The sequence below is a fragment of the Procambarus clarkii genome, chromosome 38 (genome assembly GCF_040958095.1).
Source record: "Procambarus clarkii isolate CNS0578487 chromosome 38, FALCON_Pclarkii_2.0, whole genome shotgun sequence".
Lineage (NCBI taxonomy): Eukaryota > Metazoa > Arthropoda > Malacostraca > Decapoda > Cambaridae > Procambarus > Procambarus clarkii.
The window spans coordinates 26,646,755-26,667,998 of NC_091187.1; the positions used below are offsets into that span (position 1 = coordinate 26,646,755).

The 21,244-nt window shown below is 41.5% G+C and overlaps 2 protein-coding genes and 1 long non-coding RNA gene across 3 annotated transcripts in view; 2 read left to right on the plus strand and 1 right to left on the minus strand.

The window, feature by feature from the left end:
• Positions 1-654: 654 nt before the first annotated feature.
• Positions 655-9,610, plus strand: LOC138349607 (uncharacterized). Its single transcript, XR_011230854.1, has 3 exons — positions 655-956; positions 7,009-7,209; positions 7,711-9,610. It is a non-coding gene; the product is annotated as an uncharacterized lncRNA (long non-coding RNA).
• Positions 9,611-12,764: 3,154 nt separating this feature from the next.
• The window catches only part of temp (protein prenyltransferase alpha subunit repeat-containing protein tempura), a 186,077-nt gene continuing 177,597 nt past the window's right edge, over positions 12,765-21,244 (plus strand). The window contains exon 1 of the mRNA XM_045764827.2: positions 12,765-13,615. The gene's annotated coding sequence lies outside the window, so the exon portion shown is untranslated. The remainder of the gene's footprint in view (positions 13,616-21,244) is intronic.
• Positions 12,839-21,244, minus strand: part of LOC138372300 (piggyBac transposable element-derived protein 4-like) — a 91,891-nt gene continuing 83,485 nt past the window's right edge. Inside the window, exon 3 of the mRNA XM_069337583.1 lies at positions 12,839-12,846. Coding sequence (XP_069193684.1) covers positions 12,839-12,846 — 8 coding nt within the window. The remainder of the gene's footprint in view (positions 12,847-21,244) is intronic.

Here is a 21,244-nt window from a genome sequence, read left to right on the forward strand (position 1 = left end):
GGTGTATTTGCGGCGAGGTGGTGGCTGACAGGTACGGCCACCATGGCCTACTCTGCCAAAGCACAGGGGGATGGCACTCGAGGCACAGTGAAGTTAACGACATCATCAAGAGGAGCCTCACCACAGCTGGATGCCCAGCTGAAAGAGAGCCCCGTTACCTAACGCCCCGTAACTCTGATGCTCTTATTGGTCGCCCGGATGGTATCACAGTGAACCCCTGGAAGAATGGCAAGCAGTTGGTATGGGACTACACGTGCGTATCAACCCTGGCTAACACCTACATTAACCTCAGTGTTGCACAACCAGGTGGCGCTGCCACCCACAGGGAAGCAGCCAAATCCCGTAAGTATAGAGAACTGGATCACCACTACAATTTTGTCCCCATTGCTTCTGAGACACTCGGCACCTGGGGTAAAAGTGCTACCAGTTTTTTGAAGGAACTGGGTTCTAGGCTCATTGAAACAACAAGGGACCCGAGAGCTGCAAGCTTTCTTTTCCAGCGCCTCAGTGTGGCGATACAGAGGGGAAATGCGCACTGCATCCAGGGTTCCTGCCCGCCATCTGTGGAGCTGGAGGAACTCGACAACCTATGATAACCATCTTTGTAACCCATATGTAACTCCTTTTTTGTAACAAAGTTCAAATAAAGTAATGGTCACTGCTTGATCGCAAGCGGGGATTTTTCTGGCGGGGGAGAAAGAAACAATTGCGCAGCGCGTCCCGCGGCGTTGCGCGGGCAGTTTGGGGCCTGTATAAATACGGGCGCACACTGGGGCTCTGCCTCACTCCGCCTGCCCTCGCCGCTGCCCTCGCAAAACTCACTGCTGCTCAGCGAGTCGTAAACACAGAAGTTTAGCCCGCTCAACTGTTCTCACAGCATGGACCCTACAACAGTTCCTCGCGACAACGACTCGGAGCGACCCGTTAGGGGCGTCCTGCCCTTCTCAACATTTAAGGTAGTTTTTGTGTTTTGTTGGCGCGCGGGACCAGTGTTTGTGTTGGCGCGTCAGACCAGTGTTTGTCTCTTTGTTGGCGCGCGCGCCCTGAAGCACGCCTGTTGGTTCAGCGTTGGTGACCAAATGCAGGTGCAGTGGTCCTAGAGGGGAAGGTGACCCTCGGTGTTATGGGGCACTGGGTTTTTCTCCAGTAGGTGGCTGTTATTTGAACCACACTCGGGAGGAGGCCTGTCCACCCCTACCCTCTCCTTCCCCATCTGCTCAGCCCTGTCCTTAAGCTCCACACCCAGTCGACGTGAGGTATGCTGTTGGGCGACTTCTGTTATGCCGTTATTTATTATTTACGTTCTTTATATGTCCTTCCTTACAGTCTGACTGTTAGTCAGGGTGTGTTTCCTCACGCTACAATATTTACTGTAATTTTACCTTTGCTTTCGCCCCTAGCTTTAATTTTCATGGATTTGTATTTTCATAAGTTCCTTAATTTATTAATGAATTTAATGGTGGCAAGCTGCATGTTTCTTTTGCAGGCTTTTCATTCAGGTCTGTTTTAACTTTTGCTTATTGCCTATAAGTTATTAGGTAAAGTCAGCTAGGTTAGGCTAGCTGCCGAGTCACAGGCCTCTGGCCACCAGCTTTAAGTTTAATGGACTAGTTTTTCCTTAACTTATTAACGAATTTATTGCAGTGTCAAGCTCCCTGTTTCTTTTGCAGGTTGTACATTTAGTTTTATTTAACTTTAGCTTATTGCCTTTAAGTTATTAGGGAAAGTCAGCTAGGTTAGGCTAGCTGCTGTGTCACAGGCCTCTGGCCCCTAGCTTTGTTTTCATGGACCTGTTTTCCCACAAGTTTCCTTAATTTACTACTGAAATTTATGCAGTGTTAAGCTGCATGTTTCTTTAGCTGGATTTAGATTTAGGTTTGTTTTAACTTCTGGTCATTGCCTTTAAGTTAGTAGGTAAAGTTAGCTAGGTTAGGCTAGCTGCAGTGTCACAGGCCTCTGGCCCCTAGCTTCGTTTTCTGGATTTGTTTCCATAAGTTTCTTCATTTTATTATTGAATTTTATGCAGTGTCAAGCTGCGTGTTTCTTTAGCTGGTTTTACATTTGGGTTGTTTTAACTTTTGGTCATTGCCTATAAGTTATTAGGTAAAGTCAGCTAGGTTATGCTAGCTGCTGTGTCTCAGGCCTCCGGCCTCTAGCTTTAAATTTTCTTGGACTTGTGTTTTCCATAAGTTTCCTTAATTTATTATTGAATTTAATGCAGTGTCAAGCTGCATGTTTTCTTTTGCAGGTTTTACACTTAGGTTTGTGTAACTTTGCTTGCTTATAAGTTATTAGGTAAAGTCGGCTAGGTTAGGCTAGCTGCAGTGTCTCGGGCCTCTGGCTCCTAGCTTTGTTTCATGGATTTGTTTTTCCATAACTTTCCTTTATTAATGAATTTTATGCAGTGTCAAGCTGCATGTTTTCTTTAGCTGGTTTTACATTTGTTTGTTTAACTTTTGCTATTGCCTTTAAGTTATTATGTAAAGTCAGCTAGGTTATGCTAGCTGCTGTGTCACAGGCCTCCGGCCTCTAGCTTTAAGTTTTTATGGACTTGTTTTCCATAAGTTTCCTTAATTTATTAATGAATTTTATGCAGTGTCAAGCTGCTAGTTTCTTTGCTGGTTTTACATTCGTTTGTTTAACCTCTGCTTTGCCTTTAAGTTATTATGTAAAGTCAGCTAGGATGTGATAGTTGTCGGGATCGGGCCCTTGCCTCTTGCTTTAAGTTTCTTCTGGCCCTGCTTTTATGTTTAGTTTCCTCAGCAAATGTCCTGCATTTTACATTGCCCTTGCTGCATGTTTTTACTTTACTGGTTTACAATTGTTTAACTTATGCTTCACCTTTAAGTAAAGTCAGCTAGGATGTCCTAGATGCTGTCTTCGGGCCTCATGCCTCTCCCTTTAAGTTTATCTCGGACTCGTATTGATTAGTTCCATCAGCAATTTATTACTAATTATGCATTGCCTAAGTGCATGTCATTTTACTTACTGTTTTACCTTTATACTTGTTTCCTTGACTTTGTCAAAGTTATTAAGTACTGACGCTAGACAGTACCAGTTTCGTTTACCAGTACCAGTAAACGTTTTTACAGTCGTTTTGTCTGCCCGGTGTAGCCCAGAAGAATCTGCAGCCTCCCGGCTGCTGGCTTATCCAGACATGTGTGGCCTCCCAGGACGCTGGTTATCAGACGTATTGTCTGCTCGGTGTAGCCCGGAATATACTGCGGCCTCCCAGGCCGCTGGTTATCAGACGTATTGTCTGCTCGGTGTAGCCCGGAATATACTGCGGCCTCCCAGGCCGCTGGTTATCAGACGTATTGTCTGCTCAGTGTAGCCCGGAAGATACTGCTGCTTCCCAGGCTGCTGGTTTTTCAGACGTTTAGTCTGCCCAACGTAGCCAGGAAGGTTGACAGCCGCTGCCGTCTTAGCTGACTGCGTTCAGGGGCTGCTCCCCAGCCGACGTCCTTCCTGCGATGAGTTAAGCCGACGTCCTTCCTGCGATGAGTTAAGCCGACGTCCTTCCTGCGATGAGTTAAGCCGACGTCCTTCCTGCGATGAGTTAAGCCGACGTCCTTCCTGCGATGAGTTAAGCCGACGTCCTTCCTGCGATGAGTTAAGCCGACGTCCTTCCTGCGATGAGTTAAGCCGACGTCCTTCCTGCGATGAGTTAAGCCGACGTCCTTCCTGCGATGAGTTAAGCCGACGTCCTTCCTGCGATGAGTTAAGCCGACGTCCTTCCTGCGATGAGTTAAGCCGACGTCCTTCCTGCGATGAGTTAAGCCGACGTCCTTCCTGCGATGAGTTAAGCCGACGTCCTTCCTGCGATGAGTTAAGCAGACGTCCTTCCTGCGATGAGTTAAGCCGACGATGTTCTACAGGTATTATATTTATATTGGTCATATAAATACACGGCCTTTCTGGCCGCGGGTTTATCCAGACGTGTTGTCTGCCGGTGTGGCCCGGAATCTACTGCGGCCCCCCAGGCCGCTGGTTTCTCCAGACGTTTTGTCTGCCCAATGTAGCCACGAAGGTTGTCATAGCCGCTGCCGTCTTCGCTGTCTGCGCTCGGGGGTTCATGTCCAGCCGACGTTCTTCCTGTGGTGAGTTAAGCTGGCGATGTTATTCAGGTATCTTATTTACATTGGCCATATAAATATGTGGTCTTTCAGGCCGCTGGTTTATCCAGATGTGTTGTCTGCCTGGTAGCCCGGAAGTCACAGTGGGCCCCCCCCCCCCCCAGGCCGCTGGTTTATCCAGACGTTTCATCTGCCGGTGTAGCACGGAACGTTTCCACAGCCACCGACTGTGGAAACTTACAAGTGTTAATCCCGTTTTCTCTAACGAATTATAGTCCAGCTTTATTTTGAGCATACTTTGTTTTGCAATTTATAATTATTTATGTTATAATTGTATTAATTGTAATTATGTTATAATAGCACAGTTTGCCTAGTTTCCTCAGTAGTTACAGTACTTTCGTTTGGCTCTTGCAGTTATACACGTCGCTTATTTGATTATTTATGTTATGCATCTCCTCCGTTCCCTTAATGTAATATGGCTATATATCCACGCCGATTGTATACCCTTATTTTGTACTTGCAGATACCACGTGCCATGCCTTGCCCTATTCATAATTATGTTCTACATCTCGGCGCTAACATGCCTCCTGTTTCAGGTTACCTCGGACTTTCCTTCCCAATCAGCCTCCTTAATTTACTCCGACAGTTGATGCGTTGCTCATGTCGCATGTTTATTTTTGCGTTGCTGTGTCCAGTATGCTTACCACTTTTACCCTGCCTTACGTTATCAAGTAAAGACAGCCAGGATGTGCTATTTGTGGAATTACCAAGTAATTTATTAAGTAAAGTCAGACAGGCAGTGCTAGTCGCAGAGTTACTAAGTAAATTATTAAGTAAAGTCAGCCAGGATGTGCTATTTGCAGAGTTCCTAAGAATTATTAAGTAAAGTCAGACAGGATGTGCTATTTGCAGTATTCGCGGGCCCTTATTTTAGCTTCACGTCTCCTGGCCCTGCATTTTTGCCTAGTTTCATCGGTAGTTACAGTAGTTTATGCTTAGCTTTGCAGTTTAGTTTCCTCAGTGGTTACAGTATTTACGCTTGGCTCTTGCAGTTTATTCACGTTACTTATCAGGTTATATTTGTTATGCTTTCCCTCCGTTCTCTTAATGTAAAAATGGTTATATATGCACGCCGATTGTATACCCTTATTTTGTACCTGCAGACTTCACGTGCCATGACTTGCCCTATTCAGGTGACCTGGACAAGGGGGTGGCCCCCACGTTGCCTGGGGCACGGTACACTCCAGCAGATGGCGGCGTCGAAGCGTCGTCGGGAACGTCGTATATTTAATGATATCCCGTTCTTTGCCTTCCTAAGACAATGTAAATTAAGATTTATACGCTTATATGGAAGGTTTCTTATTTTGTACTGGCAGACAGCTCGCGACATGCCTTGCCCTTCCTCTTAATTACGTTCTACATTTCAGCACTAACATGCCTCCTGCTTTCAGATTACCACGGATTCCTTTTCCCAAACAGCCTACCTTAATTTACTCCGACAGTTGATGCTTTGCTCATGTCGCATGTTTAATTTTGCGTTGCTGTGTTCAGTATGTTTGTTCATTTTCCTTGCCTTACGTCATTACGTAAAGTCAGCCAGGATGTGCTATTTGCAGAGTTACTAAGTAAATTATTAAGAAGTCAGCCAGGATGTGCTATTTGCAGAGTTACTAAGTAAATTATTAAGTCAGCCAGGATGTGCTATTTGCAGAGTTACTAATTACTAGTCTTTTGCTGGGCTACCTTTATGCTTCTCCCCTTCCTGTCTAGGTATGTTTAGGTATGGCTAGCGGTGCGCGAGCCGCGGCTTATCGGTTCCTCCTACGTCTGCGTGTCTGTTAATTTTGTTATTGTTGGGCTCGCAATTTGATTTGTATTTATTACGGAAAAATTTTTCTCCCGCAATTTACTCTTTGTTTAAGTTTCACGTTCAATTTGTTATTAAGGGACTATCAATTAGGATTTGTATTAATCTATTGCTTTGCCTCTGTGCCTTTAAGTTATTTTCAGCTAAGGTACGCTAGTTGCAGTGCATTCGGGTGGCCCCCCCCCCCCACAAATTTTTTTTTCTCCTCCGGTTATTTCGTCCTATTACACTCGTTTCCCTCATTATATATTCTATTCTGAATTTTGTGCATTATATCTGACCTCCCATTCTTCATCGTATCGACAGTACATTAAGTTACATTTGGATGCTACCGAGAAGTTTAGCATGGCCTCGCGCACGGTGTCATGCAAAAAACTGGCCATTCGGCCTTCCTTTCGGCAAGCTCAAGCCAGTCAGTTAGCATGACGTCGGCCAGCTTCCGGTTGGCCAGCGCAGCCAGCATGCTGTTGGCCATAGGTCGCTAACGTTCTTTGGCCATCCGGCCTTCTGGGCTATTTTACTCTTCTTGTTCCTTCGCCATTGTTGTTTCCTACTACGTAATAGTATTCTATTTAATTTTACCTCATCTATCATTAGGTTAGGGGCCCCTTACCTCCAACCGCTATTCCTTCCACTGCGCTCTGCCCGCTTGGCGCTCAATGCCGGTTTCTTCTGTTCCCTTTATTCGCAGCCACGACAAGCCGGAACCCCCCCCCCCCCTTCACACCCTACTGCGGCGAGGAAGAGAACGCGAGCCGGATATTCCTCTGATCACCATCAACGCACGCAGCGATGCCGGGATGCAGCCGCCCAGGGCCTACGTTAATACTATTATCTTCTCTTTATTTGCTGGGCTATATGGCAGTATTAATATTACTCCGTATCGTTACTGTCATTCCAGTATCATTTTATTAAAATATAAATTGTTATTATGGTTTGGTGTTGCTTTCTTAATTTCTTCCATTCTGCGGCACTTGCCGTCATCTGTTATTTACGATATTACATTGTATTCTTCATTGTACGATTATTTACGACATTGTATTCTTATTATTATCCTTATTACAGTTACTGAATGGCAGCTCCCTGCCGTCGATTTCACTTTGCTCCTGTTCTAAAGATGTTGCCGAAGTTCACGGCGTACTAGCTGCGGCTCGCAGACGCTCATTGACAACACAAGACTACACTCAGCGGCCACCCAAGGCAGACTCCTTGGCTTCTATCCAGCCAATCACCCGTCTGGAGGCAGAGATGGGATAGAGACCAAGGGTAATGTTCCCCGCGCACATTCTACATCCGATTAGGACACAAGCATGTTATAGATTTGGCTTTAAGAATTGGTTCTTATTCCATTTTATTGTTTATGTATATGTTGCTTAGTTGTTATACCCTTTCTTGGTATATGTATTGTTTATATTCAAGATTTATAGTGTTTCGTCTTACCCTGTTATAGTTGCTTTGTGCCTCCTTGCTGTTCTACCGGTTTTCTCCCACCTTTGCTCTTAGCAAAGGTACTTCCCCCTTCCGTTTGCTGGAAGATTCTTAGATTTGTTAGCCCCCCTTCATTGCTACAGTATAATTATTCGGATGCTCTTTATTCATCCAGGATTGTTAATTAAGGTTTCTCTTAATTCCTGCTGCCGGGCTCCCTCCCCCGTTTTTTCGTCTCCGTATTGATTCAGCTAGGGTTTCCCTCTCGTCTGTGCTCTTGCCTGTCTCGATAACACTGCACGCCGCTTCTGCCCACCCTTACTGCCTTATATCTTTCAGCCCGGGGGAGGTGAGCTACGCGACAAAAAATCGACGCACGCTCCGACTGGACCAGGTATCGCTTACATGGTCAGGAATCAACACTCTTCGGATCCTACAAGCACAGATCCTACAAGCGCTCCTGTCACCAGGCGAGATTTCTCCAGGATCCTACGCGCTGCCCTCTCGGCGCTAGGCTTGACTTCAGATGACTACGCCCCGCACCCAGCTGTCTCGGGACGGGCTCGCCACATCAGAAATAATGGCAAACGGCAGGCGGAAGAGTAGTGCCCACATCGTACGTCAGATGGGACGTTGTTGCTCTGCTACATTGAGTGCCTCACGCGGCCAGCTGGCACTCGCCCTTCGGGGGGGGGGTCCGGCCGCTGGCCTGCGGTGGGGGTGCAGCGCCGGTCCCCAAGTGTCCCGCTGTCCGCAGCTAATACTTTGCCCAGTCTAGGTGCTAGTAAGCCCTACTTGTAGTCACACCCCCTTCTCCTTATCCATTAGGTCTTTTACGGCCTCTTGGCCGGGTACATTACGTGTTATGTGGTCTCTCACTTATTAGTTATTCTTTGTGTCCTGCCTGTTATATCCTAGTGTTATATAATTACTACACATTTGCACTCGGCCTTAATTCTAGTACCAGTTAACCTTTAGGTTTCTGCAGAATTAGTTTCCATGTCACTATAGGCTAAGGTCTCATACTTACTACGGGTGTACCTTTTAAGTTAAATCTAGTCCTCGGACTTGGAATTGTTACTGTTAATTCTTACTTTATATATTTACTTTATATATTTTAATATAAACGTTATATAGTCCTTAAATTATATATTTTGAAACTTTATATATTTACATGTTCAATATTAAGTTTAATAATATCAACTTTGTTATAAGCCTATAATATAAACCGTGTTTAATATAAACTTTATATAATTACTTACTTTATATTTGAACTTTATACATTTACATGTTCTGCAGAATTTAATCTTCAATAAACTTTAACGCCCCATACTGCCAGTATCTTTCTCCCCCTGGTCAGAAAATGGTCACTGCTTGATCGCAAGCGGGGATTTTTCTGGCGGGGGAGAAAGAAACAATTGCGCAGCGCGTCCCGCGGCGTTGCGCGGGCAGTTTGGGGCCTGTATAAATACGGGCGCACACTGGGGCTCTGCCTCACTCCGCCTGCCCTCGCCGCTGCCCTCGCAAAACCCCACCCTCCCCCCCTTTGCAAGCGGCTGCTTTTGTACCCCAGTCATGCTTTGCACAGTTGTCCCGATTGTCTCCCCACTGCATGTGGGAAGGGGGGTGCAGCGCCGGTCCCCAAGTGTCCCGCTGTCCGCAGCTAATACTTTGCCCAGTCTAGGTGCTAGTAAGCCCTACTTGTAGTCACACCCCCTTCTCCTTATCCATTAGGTCTTTTACGGCCTCTTGGCCGGGTACATTACGTGTTATGTGGTCTCTCACTTATTAGTTATTCTTTGTGTCCTGCCTGTTATATCCTAGTGTTATATAATTACTACACATTTGCACTCGGCCTTAATTCTAGTACCAGTTAACCTTTAGGTTTCTGCAGAATTAGTTTCCATGTCACTATAGGCTAAGGTCTCATACTTACTACGGGTGTACCTTTTAAGTTAAATCTAGTCCTCGGACTTGGAATTGTTACTGTTAATTCTTACTTTATATATTTACTTTATATATTTTACTATAAACGTTATATAGTCCTTAAATTATATATTTTGAAACTTTATATATTTACATGTTCAATATTAAGTTTAATAATATCAACTTTGTTATAAGCCTATAATATAAACCGTGTTTAATATAAACTTTATATAATTACTTACTTTATATTTGAACTTTATACATTTACATGTTCTGCAGAATTTAATCTTCAATAAACTTTAACGCCCCATACTGCCAGTATCTTTCTCCCCCTGGTCAGAAAAATATATATGTGTACATACAAAAGAATGGGGGTGGTAGGAGAAGATAATATTAGTGTTCAGTGAGAAGCCACAAGGTCTCTTCTGAATACTTTTTATTTTCTTCTCCGAGGCTATGGGTCCCCACATTGGCACCAGAGGTGGTACCCTCACAAACTTTAAAAAAAATATATATATATATATATATATATATATATATATATATATATATATATATATATATATATATATATATATATATATATATATATATATATATATATATATATATATATATATATATATTAGTATATTTTGGTAGCAGTCTTTCCTGTAGACATATATTATTAAATATGACCGAAAAAGTAAGATTAATAATTCTAACACGAATTTTCTCAATCTTTCGTACATTACGCTTCACTGTTGGAGGTAAATCAAAAATCACTTCTCCAAAATTCATTTTTATTTCTAGTCTGACGCGACACGGGCGCGTTTCGTAAAACTTATTACATTTTCAAAGACTTCACAAATACACAACTGATTAGAACGTATCTCTGATTTTATATCTACATTTGAGTGAGGTGGGAAGGGTGATGTGGCATTAACACAAGACAGAACAGGAGGGGATATTCATAGGGTATTAAAAGTATCAACACAAGACAGAACAGAAACAATGGGTATTGAATAGAAGTGTTTGTAGAAAGCCTATTGGTCCATATTTCTTGATGCTTCTATATTGGAGCGGAGTCTTGAGGTGGGTAGAATATAGTTGTGCAATAATTGGCTGTTGATTGCTGGTGTTGACTTCTTGATGTGTAGTGCCTCGCAAACGTCAAGCCGCCTGCTATCGCTGTATCTATCGATGATTTCTGTGTTGTTTACTAGGATTTCTCTGGCGATGGTTTGGTTATGGGAAGAGATTATATGTTCCTTAATGGAGCCCTGTTGCTTATGCATCGTTAAACGCCTAGAAAGAGATGTTGTTGTCTTGCCTATATACTGGGTTTTTTGGAGCTTACAGTCCCCAAGTGGGCATTTGAAGGCATAGACGACATTAGTCTCTTTTAAAGCGTTCTGTTTTGTGTCTGGAGAGTTTCTCATAAGTAGGCTGGCCGTTTTTCTGGTTTTATAGTAAATCGTCATTTAATTTAATTGACGATTTACTATAAAACCAGAAAAACGGCCAGCCTACTCATGAGAAACTCTCCAGACACAAAACAGAACGCTTTAAAAGAGACTAATGTCGTCTATGCCTTCAAATGCCCACTTGGGGACTGTAAGCTCCAAAAAACCCAGTATATAGGCAAGACAACAACATCTCTTTCTAGGCGTTTAACGATGCATAAGCAACAGGGCTCCATTAAGGAACATATAATCTCTTCCCATAACCAAACCATCGCCAGAGAAATCCTAGCAAACAACACAGAAATCATCGATAGATACAGCGATAGCAGGCGGCTTGACGTTTGCGAGGCACTACACATCAAGAAGTCAACACCAGCAATCAACAGCCAATTATTGCACAACTATATTCTACCCACCTCAAGACTCCGCTCCAATATAGAAGCATCAAGAAATATGGACCAATAGGCTTTCTACAAACACTTCTATTCAATACCCATTGTTTCTGTTCTGTCTTGTGTTGATACTTTTAATACCCTATTAATATCCCCTCCTGTTCTGTCTTGTGTTAATGCCACATCACCCTTCCCACCTCACTCAAATGTAGATATAAAATCAGAGATACGTTCTAATCAGTTGTGTATTTGTGAAGTCTTTGAAAATGTAATAAGTTTTACGAAACGCGCCCGTGTCGCGTCAGACTAGAAATAAAAATGAATTTTGGAGAAGTGATTTTTGATTTACCTCCAACAGTGAAGCGTAATGTACGAAAGATTGAGAAAATTCGTGTTAGAATTATTAATCTTACTTTTTCGGTCATATTTAATAATATATATATATATATATATATATATATATATATATATATATATATATATATATATAATGTATATATAATATATAGTGCCTGTTCATTACAACTATTTAACACTGGGAAGGGATCAGGATAAGGATTTGGGATGGGATGGGGAGGAATGGTGCCAAACCACTTGGACGGCGGTCGGGGATTGAACGCCTAGGACTGCTACTATGCATTTAAATTACTAACTTACCTGAGAGTCTATATCCCTACATATCAATGTTTGTGTATACTGGTAATGTGAGGAACATACAGAAGATAAGGGTAGCTGAACACCACAAAATGCTGAAGGACAACTTTATTAAAGTTGCATAATGAAATGTGTAAGTACTTCATTCATAATGATGTGCTGCCCGAAATCTTAGCGAAGTATCCAAAATTTGCTTACTGTAGGTAATGCATGCACATGACTGTAAAGCTGCCGCCCAGTTGGGTGGGTATGGAGCACATGACTGTAAAGCTGCCGCCCAGTTGGGTGGGTGTGGAGCAAGACTAGTAACTGTGTGACTCACTATAGATGTAAAGTGCCTTTTATAGTGACTGTTGTGAGCCTCTTGTGTAGTACATGTGTATACAACATTAATAATTTTGTAACTAGCGTCAAACATTGTTATTTGCTTAGCTAAACGAACTAGAGGGTTCAGTTCCTGAACCGATTATGTGCCTCTGTAATCCTTTACACCACCGCCCACGGGATGGGTATGGGGTGCATAATAAAGAAAGAAATAGAAGAAATTGAAATTGCATAATACGGTTATTGACATTCAATAATAGTAAGATAAAGCAATGAGGACCAAATGGGAGACCAGTGATCAAATGAATATTATAGGCTCAAGGGTAGCCTTCTCTTCTTGTATATAAATGAATAAATAAATTCGTTTGTTTAATTCTAATGCTTGTAGGCGAGAACAGTTGTGAACGCCAGCTAGCGCACAAGTACATGAGCGCCCAAAATAGTTTTACACAAAAGACATGTACAGACAGGCGTGTGGCTTCTGACTTCGCTTTTATTGATTAATATTAAATATTAGGCGCTTACCTATAATAGTTATCATTTTATACAAGGATAACTCTCACATAATAAACATAAAAGGAGTTTATCCAAAAACTGACAGAAGTGTTGTGTTTTGTGCGTTGTATCGTGTTTGTGGGCATTCGGGTGTGTTGTGTTTACGCTGGCGGGCGGCGTCCTTACCAACTCCGGATTATGTCTATTACATCACTAAATTTCATTTAATAACTATATTCCTGTTAAGTATAAGATTTTAATTGCTAATAGCATTATATTGTCGTTTTAATATGGAACACGTACACATATGCGAAACGTCGAAAGCTGGTATCCGAAGTGGTAAAAATATTAGTGTGCGATGTTGTCAATGTACGGAGTGTCTTGTATCCGTACTGTATGGGCGGGTGAGCTGCACATTCGAATGTGCACTAAACACATCTAATTACTGCTCTAACCATAATAGCGGCCCGCCACTCCTGTTACTCGTAGTTAATATTACTTTGAACATTCTTCCCCAAGTCTTTCACTTATTTACTTGATAAATGTGAGAAAATTGTGACGTGAACGCGTAGCGCTTAACAAATAACAACAAACAGGAGTGTGGGCGGCTGGGCCTATTTGCCTCCCGTGCACTGATTCTCCCTAGGCTGTGCCTCATTCTGGGCCTCATCCTGGGCTCTGTGTATTACCCTGGGCTCTGTGTATCACCCTGGGCTCTGTGCATCAACCTGGGCTCCGTACCTCACTCTGGGTCCTAAACCCAAGGCTCTGTGCCTCACTGCGCCTTAAACCCTGGATTCAGCCTTAATCCCTGGGCTCTGGGCCTTAAACGCCTGGGGCTCTGGGGCTCACTTTGGGTTCTGTGACTTAATCTGGGCTTCATCCTGTGCCTGAACCCCTAGGCTCTGCTCCTGACCCTGGGCTCTGCACCTCACTCTAGGACCCCGTGTGCTGTGCTCTCAGTACAAGGTTCATGTGAAGACAACATTCACCAGGCGTTGTCATAAGGTAGGTGGTGCAGGTACTGCAAATGGTCCCTTAAAATAAGCCTATCCAAATCAAGGTAGAATTAACGTACTTAACCCTTTGGCAGCAGCCATGGAAAAATGGTCATACCTGCCTATGCGCAAAAAAATATAACAATTAAAAAAGTAATCTTTCAATATAGAATTATTAATTTGTATTTAAAATGTAAGAAAAATAAAAATAAGTGAATATTTATCGTTTTATCTACTGGAGGCACTTGGGAAGATGGCTGTGTCTGGTGCCTGTCAACACCTCATGCTTGGATTTGCTGACACTTCCTGTGTTGTTCTCCCATGTTGTATCATCGGAAGATGGTGCAACAAGATGGAAGATGATGTTTCTCTTTACTTATAAGAGTGTGTTGAATGACTTAATAAATCACATAATTCACATAACACATGATACTGTTTGAATTGATAATTGTATCTGGTTGATCTGGTTGATGGGGTTCTGGGAGTTCTTCTACTCCCCAAGCCTGGCCCGTGGCCAGGCTTGACTTGTGAGAGTTTGGTCCACCAGGCTGTTGCTTGGAGCGGCCCACAGGCCCACATACCCACCACAGCCTGGTTGGTCCGGAACGTCTTTTAGAAAACAGTCTAGTTTTCTCTTGAAGATGTCCACGGTTGTTCCGGCAATATATTTTATAGTCGCTGGGAGGACGTTGAACAGCCGAGGACCTCTGCTTTTTTTTTTTTTTTTTTTTTTGAGATATGTACAAGAGTTGTTACATTCTTGTACAGCCACTAGTACACTTAGCGTTTCGGGCAGGTCCCTGAAATACGATCCCCTGCCGCGAAGAATCGTTTTTTCATCCAAGTACACATTTTACTGTTGCGTTAAACAGAGGCTACAGTTAAGGAATTGCGCCCAGTAAATCCTCCCCGGCCAGGATACGAACCCATGACATAGCGCTCGCGGAACGCCAGGCGAGTGTCTTACCACTACACCACGGAGACTGTTAATACAGTTTATACAGTGTTCTCTGATTGTGCCTATGGCACCTCTGCTCTTCACTGGTTCTATTCTGTGTTTTCTTCCATATCGTTCACTCCAGTACGTTGTTATTTTACTGTGTAGATTAGGGACCTGGCCTTCCAGTATTTTCCATGTGTATATTATTTGGTATCTCTCTTGTCTCCTTTCTAGTGAGTACATTTGGAGAGCTTGGAGATGATCTCAATAATTTAGGTGCTTTATCGTGTCTATGCGTGCCGTATATGTTCTCTGTATTCCCTCTATTTCAGCAATCTCTCCTGCTCTGAAGGGGGAAATGAGAATTGGTTTACCTGGTATACTCCACTGCAAGCATATAGAGTAGTGAAAAGGATATGAACATATAATATTCAATGGTGTTGGGCTCAGGGTGATGACATATAAAAAAATAAATAAATAAAATAAATGTTTATTTAGGTAAGGTACATATATACAAGAAATTTTTACAAAGATTGGTGGACTTATAGATAGAGCTAGTACATACAATGCCTAAAGCCACTATTACGCAAAGCGTTTCGGGCATGAAAAACTTAAATGACTAAAGCTTAATACTAATTGAGCATAAAGAGTAAAATGAAAACAAGAAATGAAAACGTAGCTGAAAAAGCAGCACAAATACAATTCTGTCGACAAACAGCGCTCTTTAAAAAAAACAGACATTGGTTGACAATAGAGGGGTAAGGTAGGTTACAGGGAATTTATTAGGTATAGCTTCGTTTTTATCTTAAACTGGTTGAGAGAGGTACAGTCTTTAACATGGTTGGGAAGGTCATTCCACATTCTGGGCCCCTTGATTTGTAGAGCATTTCTAGTTTGATTAAGTCGTACTCTAGGAATATCAAAACTGTATTTATTTCTGGTGTGGTGTTCATGGGTTCTGTTACAACCTTCTATGAAGCTTTTGAGGTCAGGATTGGCATTACAGTTTAGCGTTTTATATATGTATAATACACATGAGAGAATGTGCAGTGACTTAATGTCTTACATATTCCAACCCATCCTCCGAATTGACAGTACGATTTAATACCAAGTGTAATAAGTACACTTTCGTACTGTCATAACCAGTGCATAATTGTACTTATGGGGCTGTTACATTCACCCAACTCCCTCCCCCGATTTAATTCTCCTCGTTTTCTGTTAACACACTCAGAATTTTAGGATGACGTTTTCAATTTCAATTAGCAATACACAAGTTTTAAATATCAGGAATTTCTTTTTCAGGTTTATTAAACAATGTAGATTTTATACAAAATTTTAAAATATCCCGAGTTTCTTTACAATTTATTGATATATTTTAGTTTTGTTTTATTAGTTTTATAAAACTGTAATATCAATATAGCTATAGGTTAAGTACTAATTGTAATTAAGCAGCAATAAAATTATTATCTTCAAAAACTAAGACGGTTAGGTGAGGGTTTGGTTTTCTATTCAGTTTTTCAGGTAAACTCAAATATTCACAATATATTTGACAGTACGATTTAATACTAAGTGAAAATAAGTACAATTTCTAACTGCTATGAATAGTACATAATTGCACTTATTTGTCTCCTTACATTTACCACCCCATTTTTGGAGGACGGGCTGCATATTCAGAGATTTGAGTAGGGGTACCGAGTGATGTCTGGGGCCAGAGTTGGATATTGTTCTAATTGCAGCTTTGTGTTGAGTAATTAGAGGACGTAAATGATTTTGGGTAGTAGAACCCCAAGCACAAATACCATAGTTGAGATATGGATAGATAAGGGAGTAATAGAGAGTCACCAGGGCAGGGCGGGGTACGTAATATCTGATCTTAGAAAGAATGCCCACAGTTTTTGAAACTTTTTTTGATATATATAGAATGTGTCCCTGGAAATTCAGCTTGTGGTCAATGAGAATGCCAAGGAATTTGCCATCTAATTTGTTACAAATTTGGGTATTGTTTATTTTGAGATTTATTTGATTAGAGGATTTATTGCCAAACAGAATATAGAAAGTTTTGTCAATGTTAAGGGTGAGTTTGTTGGCAGTTAGCCAAAGATGGACTTTATTTAGCTCAGTATTTACTGTGGCATTTAGAGCAAGGGGGGTCAGGACTGGAGTAATATGGCCTAATTGGCACCATATGGGCAAAAGTATAAATTGAATTTAAGGCGCAAGCCACCAATGTGCTACCACTCTGGGCCCTAAACCCAAGGCTCTGTGCCTCACTGCTACCACAGATGATAATCCTCATATGACAGTAACTGCATTCACCTAGTAAATAACTAATGAGTAACAGCATTTAGTAGTAACTATGGAGAGCAAGATTTTTTCAAAGGTCAAAGAAAGATCCATTTCCTCCACATAGACCAACTGTAGTCTTATTTGCATCATATCTTCTGGGGCTGGTGGTTGAGTGGACAGTGCTCTACACACTTGGACCTAGGGACCGGGGTTCGATCCCCGTCGCCAGCGGAAAACAAATGGGCAGAGTTTCCTTCAACCTGATGCGTCTGTTACCTAGCAGTAAATAGGTGCCTGGGAGTTAGACAGCTGCTATGGGCTGCTTCCTGGGGGTGTGTGTTTAAAAAAAAATAATAGTAACAGTTGATTAGTTGACAGTTGAGAGGCGGGCTGAAAGAGTAGAGCTCAACTCCCGCAAGCACAACTAGGTGAATACAGGTAAAACCCAGGCAATAATTATGTAAATTGTCATATGACGATAACCTCATTCATCTAGTAAGTAACTAATGAGTAACATTTATCAGTAGCTAATGAGAGTAGGATTTTTTCAAGGATCAAGGTAAACTCTTATTACATGCAAATAGATCTAGTATATCCTTAATTGCATCATCATGTAAAACCCAGAGTATAATTATTTAAATCGTGATGTGACGATAACCGCATTACCCAGTGAATCAACATATGACAATAACCGCATTCATCTAGTAAGTAACTAATGAGTAACATTTATCAGTAGCTAATGAGAGCAGGATTTTTTCAAGGATCAACTCTTATTACATGCAAATATATCTAGTACAGTGGCATCTTGACATACGATTGCCCCACTTACGATAATTTTGAGTTACTATGTAAATTTCATCGAAAAATGCGACTCGACATCCGATGGTGTCGTCGGCTTCCGATATGTGTTGGTACACATTTGGGTTGACCGAGCGCGTGGTTCCCAGTCACGCGGCTGACCTGCCTCAGTTTACTACAGTTGCCCGCTTAGTGACGATCGCGCCTATAAGAAATTCCGCTTCTGTGGTGATTTTTTGCATTTTGAACATTAAAGTAATTACTATATATCACGCCATGAGTCCAAGGAAAGTCAGTGGTAAGGCTCAACATATGGAAACCCATGTAAGGATGACCATAGAGCAGAAACAAGAGTGAGGAATGTCTCTTCCTCAACAATTAAGAAGATGTGTGCAGCACGGGAAGTATTACAAACCTTTGCTGAAATGACTCGCCCAAATCAAGCTGCAGTAGGTTGTTGCCTTAACCTATTCAATGACACTGTGATGCATCATTACTGACAAATGTTAAAACGAAGGGAAAAACCAATGTCTCTTGACAAATTTGTAGTGAGACAAACAAGCACTGAACCACAACCAGGTCCTAGTGGTATTCAGGCTAAACGTAGGAGAGAGAGTGCCCCAGAGAAAACATCACTGCCTGATGTGATAATGGAAGGGAACTCCCCTTCCAAACAGTAACAACTCTCCTCCCTCCCTCATCACCATCTTCCATACACCATCAAGAGCCCTCCATAAAGGTAAGAGAAACTTTGGTACTGTATTGTAGTTAGAAAAAAACATTGTATTCAGTATAAAATGTATTTGTATGTTAATATTTTGGAGGGTAGGGAATGGATTAATTCAATTCCCTTTATTTCTTATGGGAAAAATCGCTTCGACTTACGATCCGTCTCTGGGAACGGATTAGCATCGTAAGTCGAGGCCCCATTGTATATCCTTAATTGCATCATGTAAAACCCAGAGTATAATTATTTAAATCGTGATGTGACGGTAACCGCATTACCCAGTGAATCAACATATGACGATAACCGTTGCCTAAGGGTTAAAGAACAGATAAGAGCCACATGAGCTTGAGAAACATACATAACCTGATGATTGTATTTAGCACTTTGGGTGTCACTTTTTGCTCAAGATGGTTCATAAACAGATTTTAAAATCCAATCTAAGACAAAACAGGCTGACCTAATGATGGCATCCCAGCATCCCAAACAAATGTGGTAGACTCTGTACTAATTCCAACTAATTCCTCAGAAACCAAATCTAGTAACCCATTTCAGATAGCAACTCTAATCTACAAATAAAGCTTGAAGGTTCTTAGCTTGTATCATAGCAATACTCTACAAAAAAATCACTTGAACCCATAGCCTTTCCAGATGTTCTTAATATTGCTAAAGTAATCCCTGTCCATGTAAGTGGGGATCTCACTGAATTTAAAATTTTTAGATCAATATAAATCCTGCCCACCTTGTCCAAAATATTTGAAAACTAATCTACAAATAGTTGTCCTAGATAAACTCAATGTACTTAGTTCGTGCCAGTATGGCTTCAGACCCCATACCAAGCATTCATAATGTTTTAACACTATCGGTCACTGGGCAGGCGCGAGGTCAACTTAGGGGTCATGCACCCGACGTGCGGGCGAGTGTGCGGGTAAGCCCGCAGTGACACCTAAATGTGTATACTCGTTTCAGCTTTCTCACCTTAATTCTCATGCTACATCGCTTGTTTTGGTATCATTGTGTTCGCAATTAAATTCCTTACAGGTGTGTATAAATATAATGTCCAAAAGCCTGGCGTGACTCCCAACAGCAAAGCCTAAAGTCGGCAAAAGTTACCTGTGAGCGCACAAAATCAGTAAAATGTGCATACTCGTTTCATTTTTCTCACCTTAATTCTCGTACTACGTTGCTCGTTTTGGTATCACTATGTTCGCAATTAAATTCCCTACAGTTGTGTATGAATATAATGTACAAAAGTTTGGAGTGCCTCCCCGCAGAAAAGCCTAAAGTTACCCGTGAACGAGCACCAATTTGTACTCAATGTGTATACCAATTTGCAACCTAATGTGTATACTCGTTCAGTTTGATAACATCAATTTCGTGTTACGTCTTTCATTTTGGTATCAAATTGTTCGCAATAAAAAGGTGCTTATTTTAAAACTAGTCCCATAATAATAGAGCAATAACTGGAATTTTAACAAATATTTTAATTCTGGAAGCTCGCCATCACAAAATTATTTATATCTTTCCAGTGTTCTGACATAAATTTTTGTGTTACATCTTTCATTTTGGTATGAAATTGTTCGATGTAAAGGCGCGCATTTTAAAACTAGTCCCAACATAATAGCACAATAAATAGAATTTTAACAAATATTTTAAAATTTTGACCAAAAACCTATTTATAATCATAAAAGTGTTCGGACATCAAGTTTCATGTTACATCTTTCATTTTGGTATCAAATTGTGCGCATTCTAAAGGCACTTATTTTGATACTATCCCTAGGTCGATTGGATAAAAAATGAATTTTATACAAATATTTTTGTAGTGGATGCAAGTCCGGTCCAAAGTTAGGATTCAAGAGAAAAATAATTAACGAGAGTCCAGTCCAAAATTACCGAGTGTTAATAATATGCTTGACCTGATAGATGCAGCTCTTGATAAAAAGGAGTACTGTACCCCATAGATTTATTTGTTTTTCTACAAAAGTCATTGGACACCGATCACCTCAATAAACTTCTCAAACTCCAACACCATGGAGTCAGAGGTTACTCCCTGTGATACTTGCAATTTTACCTCAGTGATAGGGACCAGAGTGTTTCTGTGAACTTTGCCACTTCTCCCAGTCTGCCACTTAATATTGACATTCCACATGGTAGTATACCAACTCATCCTCCTGTTTAGATAGTCCTTTTTGTAACATAGTGCAAACATTGATGTACTAAGTAATTAGATAGTAGAATTTGGTACTACTCACTATACTGATTCTGAAAAAATTAAGCTAAAAAACAAACCTTAGGCTTAGCTTAGGCTTAGCTTAGCACACATATGTACTACATTAGGCCTCAGATTGCATGAATGAGGCCTAGGAAGGTTAGGTTAGGTTAGTTTAGTTTGTCTTTGCATCATAAATACAAAACCTTTTCCAGTTTGTCCAAATTCATTAGTACTGTAACCACTCGATTATCCGGGATTCGAACATCCGGAAAACGCCTGGATAATCATTGAATTGTCCGGATATGAAAGCCATGGGGCGGGCCGTACTGTATTAATCCCGTCTGGCTGTGGCTCGAGGCGCATGGTAGAGGAGGGGGTGGGGTGGGTGGGTCGTATCGGTAGAGAGGGGAGTGTTGGGAGGGACCACCTGGGTACAGGAATTACCATTAATTTTATAAAAATTCATCATAGCCGAAAACAAAAGAAATATTAGTAATTATGTAATAACAAATATATAAGTTTCCTAAAAACAATTTGCACAGGCTAAAGTTTCCTTAAAAAATATTGAGTTTTTTCCTCCTGGCAGCCTACATAATGTGCTATAGCTGCCCCAAGTGGACATGTCCAATCCTGGTCAACCCATGTGCTCCCGTCCCTCGTGTTATACCACAGTGCTGCG